General features: G+C 33.5%; 1 protein-coding gene across 1 annotated transcript in view; it reads left to right on the top strand.

The window, feature by feature from the left end:
- STAG2 (STAG2 cohesin complex component) overlaps positions 1-4298 on the top strand; it is a 117413-nt gene that overhangs the window by 79079 nt on the left and 34036 nt on the right. Inside the window, exons 15-19 of the mRNA XM_024747079.1 lie at positions 1447-1564; positions 1993-2096; positions 3144-3236; positions 3383-3472; positions 4062-4265. Coding sequence (XP_024602847.1) covers positions 1447-1564; positions 1993-2096; positions 3144-3236; positions 3383-3472; positions 4062-4265 — 609 coding nt within the window. The remainder of the gene's footprint in view (positions 1-1446; positions 1565-1992; positions 2097-3143; positions 3237-3382; positions 3473-4061; positions 4266-4298) is intronic.

The following is a 4298-nucleotide window of genomic DNA, read 5'->3' as shown; positions in this document are numbered from 1 at the left end:
AGGCGGACTCTCAACCACTGTGCCACCAAGGAAGCCCTATTTTTACTTTTATTCCTGTTGCCTTAAGAGGCTGACCTAAGAAAACATTGGTGCGATTTATGTCAGAATGTTTTGCCTGTCTTTCTCTTCTAGGAGTTTTATGGTGTCTTGTCTTATATTTAAGTCTTTAAGCCATTTTGAGTTTATTTTTGTGTATGGTGTGAGGGTGTATTCTAGCTTCATTGATTTACATGTGGCTGTCCAGCTTTCCCAGCACCACTTGCTGAAGAGACTGCCTCTTCCCCATTGTATATTCTTGTCTCCTTTGTCAAAGATTAATTATCCATAGGTGTGTGGGTGCTGAGACATTTTATCATGAATGGATGTTGAATTCTGTCCAATGCTTTTTTCTTCATCCCTTGAGATGATTATTTTATCTTTCATTACATTAATATGATAAATTATGTTGATTGTTGTTTTGAATGTTGAATCAACCTTGCATTCCTAGGATAAACCCCTACTTGGTCATGATCTGTTATCCTTTTTATATATTGCTGGTTTTAGTTTGCAAATTTTTTGAGAACATTCCCTCCATGTTCATGCAGGGTGTTGAGATATATATATATATATATATTTAATTGTAACGTCTTTGATGGGTTTTGGTATCATGGTAATGCTTGTCCCCTAAAATGAGTTGGGAAGCTGTAGGGCCTTTTTAAGCTTCACAGAATGAAGAGAAATGATTTAGTTATATATTGAATTGATAAGTAATCATGTATTTTGTATTTTAAGTAATCGTTACAACTCCCATTAAATTACAATAAATTTGTAGTATATTTTATAACTGAGAGTAGTTCACCCGTGTAATACAGTTGGCCCCCCATATCTGTGGGTTCTGCATCTGTGGATTCAGCCAACAGGGGATTCAACCAATAGTGGATTGAAAATATTTTTTGAAAAATTCCAGAAAGTTCCAAGAAGCAAAAGTTGAATTTGCCATATACTGGCAACTATTTACATAGTATTTACATTGTATTGGGTACTATAAGTAATCTAGAGATGATTTAAAGTATATGGAAGGATGAGCATAGGTTATGTGCAGATACTACACCATTTTATATAAGGAACTTGAGCATCCTCGGAAAATTGACGGGGGGTCCTGGAACCAATCCTCCTTAGATATAGAAGAATGACTGTATTGAGTCAGGTACTAAATATGCATGCATATAGTCTCTTCAAAAATAATTTTCATGTGAATGATTTAATGATTATTGTGAGAAATGTTACTACCTAGCAGGGTTTACTTATACATAGCAAGCTAAGGCAGTTCTTCTCTGTCCTTTCTTCCATTTGACCTCAAAAAACAAATTGTTTGAGTTTGCACATGGTGCCAACAAAGCTTCCATTCTTTTGATTAAGGCTAGTATGATATTTGTCTAAGAGCACATTGCTCTTCTTAAATTTTAGTTACATGAGCACGCAGCGTACCTTGTGGATAGCATGTGGGACTGTGCTACTGAGCTGCTGAAAGACTGGGAATGTATGAATAGCTTGTTGCTGGAGGAGCCACTTAGTGGAGAGGAAGGTAAGGATGTTTAATTATGGTATTTTTGTTGTCTAGATAATTTTGAAAATAGAGTTTACTTATTCCATTTCTTTATCTTTTAGCATTAAAATAATGATTCAAAGTCTTTGAATAATTTTGTTTTCATACACATGAATATTATGCTATGTAGAAGGATGTAATTGCTGTCAATATTCTTTATTTTGTTTTATTATATTTTTTTTGTATCTGTTCATATTTTCATTTCTCAAATTGTGGAGCAGTGTTTTACAGATTTGTAATGCTTAGGAGGGTTTAACTTGTTCTGAACCTTTTTGTGATATAGTAATGGGATTTTCTTTAGTACATTAGGTCAGATTCTGTCACAGGCAGAAGGAACTGTTATGTAATATTATAAATGGCATATAAAGAAAAGAAATAGGTTAACTTTCTGATTTTTTTTCTTTCAGCGCTAACGGACAGACAAGAGAGTGCTCTGATTGAAATAATGCTTTGTACCATTAGACAAGCTGCTGAATGTCATCCTCCTGTGGGGAGAGGGACAGGAAAAAGGGTAGGCCAACATATTTTCAGTATTCTAAATTATATGTCTCTTTTTCAATATCTTTTTTAAAGTTCTTATTTGTAACCATATAATCAAATTTTTGAATCTTAAATTTTATTTTTCAGGCGATCTTTGCTTATAAATATGTGTTAGAAGTAAATTTTAAAGCATTAGCAATTTGTGAAATCCACGTTCCTTCCATAAGATACTTTGTGAGTTAACTACAGGAGATGCAGTGGTTGACAGTAACTACAGGAGATACAGTGATTGACAGTCCCTGCCTTTAAGACCGCATGTTGTGCAACATTTTAGAATGGTGTATTTGTCTGTTTTGGTTTATTTATAGATTTGCTTTCTTTTTCTTTTAATAAAAGTTTGAAATAAAGACAGGATAATCATTCATTAATATGGGGGAAATTCCTATTTCCTGGGATTTGATTTTAATGCATTATTTCAAAGTTCACATATATTTGTATTGTAGACCAGAGTTGCACAGGCTTTCAAACTTTGTGAAGCACAAAAATACATTTTTATATCGTGGCCTAGTACACATCTATTTATATGTGTTTGTGTGTAACTGAAACAGAATTTCATCAAACAATACTGCAACTTAGGTGATACATTCTATTTACCTTTGTTTTCTTTTCGTGTTTTTTTTCTTGTTTTTCTAATTGCTGGTCGTTACTTATGTTGATTTCATAACTCATGGATCATGGCACAACTTATAGTAGACTGAAATCCTACTCAGTCCTATTATTATATAAACTCCTAAACTCCTAAACTACATTTCCTAACTGCTTCTCCTTTCATCTAAAGGTAGAGTTAGTTAATCTAACTGGGTATTGATTTTGCCTCTAGACCTATTCAAAGTGTTGCTATTTTTAAAAAATATAATGTGCAAGCTATTCTCTTTGTTACTTTTGGGTTTCAAGTTCTATAGTAGAAATTCTTGTCTCCATCATTACTTATTTTGGATATCTTAACTTAAATTTGAGCACCTAACAGTGTCAGTGGGCTTATTAATAAATACTTAGAAACTTTGTTGTGTTACCTTAGGTGCTAACAGCAAAGGAGAAGAAGACCCAGTTGGATGACAGGACAAAAATCACTGAACTCTTTGCTGTGGCCCTTCCTCAGTTATTAGCTAAAGTAAGTTTGTGTCAGTATCAGGAGTGTTACTAAGAAATTACAAGTTTTGTTTGGAAGTGCCACACAGAATTTTGCACTTATCATAATATTTACTTACCATTATTGTGATGTTTTTGACATGATTTTCTTTTTTTTTTATTTCAAAGTACTCTGTAGATGCTGAAAAGGTGACTAACTTGTTGCAGTTGCCACAATACTTTGATTTGGAAATATATACCACTGGACGATTAGAAAAGGTATGGTGTTTCTGTGTATAAAAAACCTTGAAGAAAAATCGTTAACTTAGTTCATCCCATCATATTGTTTATTTATATTTTTGAAATATGTTTTTGTAACTTGTAATGTAAAAGGAAACCTGTATCTTGTATGCCATACATATTTTAGATAAGGTGGATTTATTAGAGAATGGCACTAATGAGGTTTCCCTTTGATTCATGCCCATATCCGTACCATCATTGCTAGCCATTATGTGACTGTATCACTGATCATTTATGAAGATTAGGGGTGGGTAACTAGATAATAACAATTGCAAAATGAAAGCAGCTAATATCCATTAAATACATTTACTGTGTTCCAGGAACATATATATTTATATGTATTAACATCTCACCAAGGCCCTGTGAGATAGGTAATATTATTCCTGTTGAAGCTGGGGAAATAAGTTTGGGTGGGTCGGTGCATTTATTTATTATGACTAGAAGAACTTAAAGTATGCCCTACTGGTTGTAAAGTTACTGTGTTTGAAGCTTTTCATCCCAGTTGTGTAGTCATTTTATGCCTATCATATATACCTTAGTTTTAATGAAGAAAACTTTGATTTTGCAGCATTTGGATGCCTTATTACGACAGATCCGGAATATTGTAGAGAAGCACACAGATACAGATGTTTTAGAAGCATGTTCTAAAACTTATCACGCACTCTGTAATGAAGAGTTCACAATTTTCAACAGAGTAGATATTTCAAGAAGTCAACTGATAGACGAGTTGGCCGATAAATTTAACCGGCTTCTTGAAGATTTTCTGCAAGAGGTATATATTACAAGTATTTTGTCAGCTGTGCCC

This window comes from Neophocaena asiaeorientalis, unplaced genomic scaffold (genome assembly GCF_003031525.2).
Source record: "Neophocaena asiaeorientalis asiaeorientalis breed wild unplaced genomic scaffold, Neophocaena_asiaeorientalis_V1.1 scaffold492, whole genome shotgun sequence".
Lineage (NCBI taxonomy): Eukaryota > Metazoa > Chordata > Mammalia > Artiodactyla > Phocoenidae > Neophocaena > Neophocaena asiaeorientalis.
This window is presented reverse-complemented; position numbering and strand designations above follow the sequence as displayed.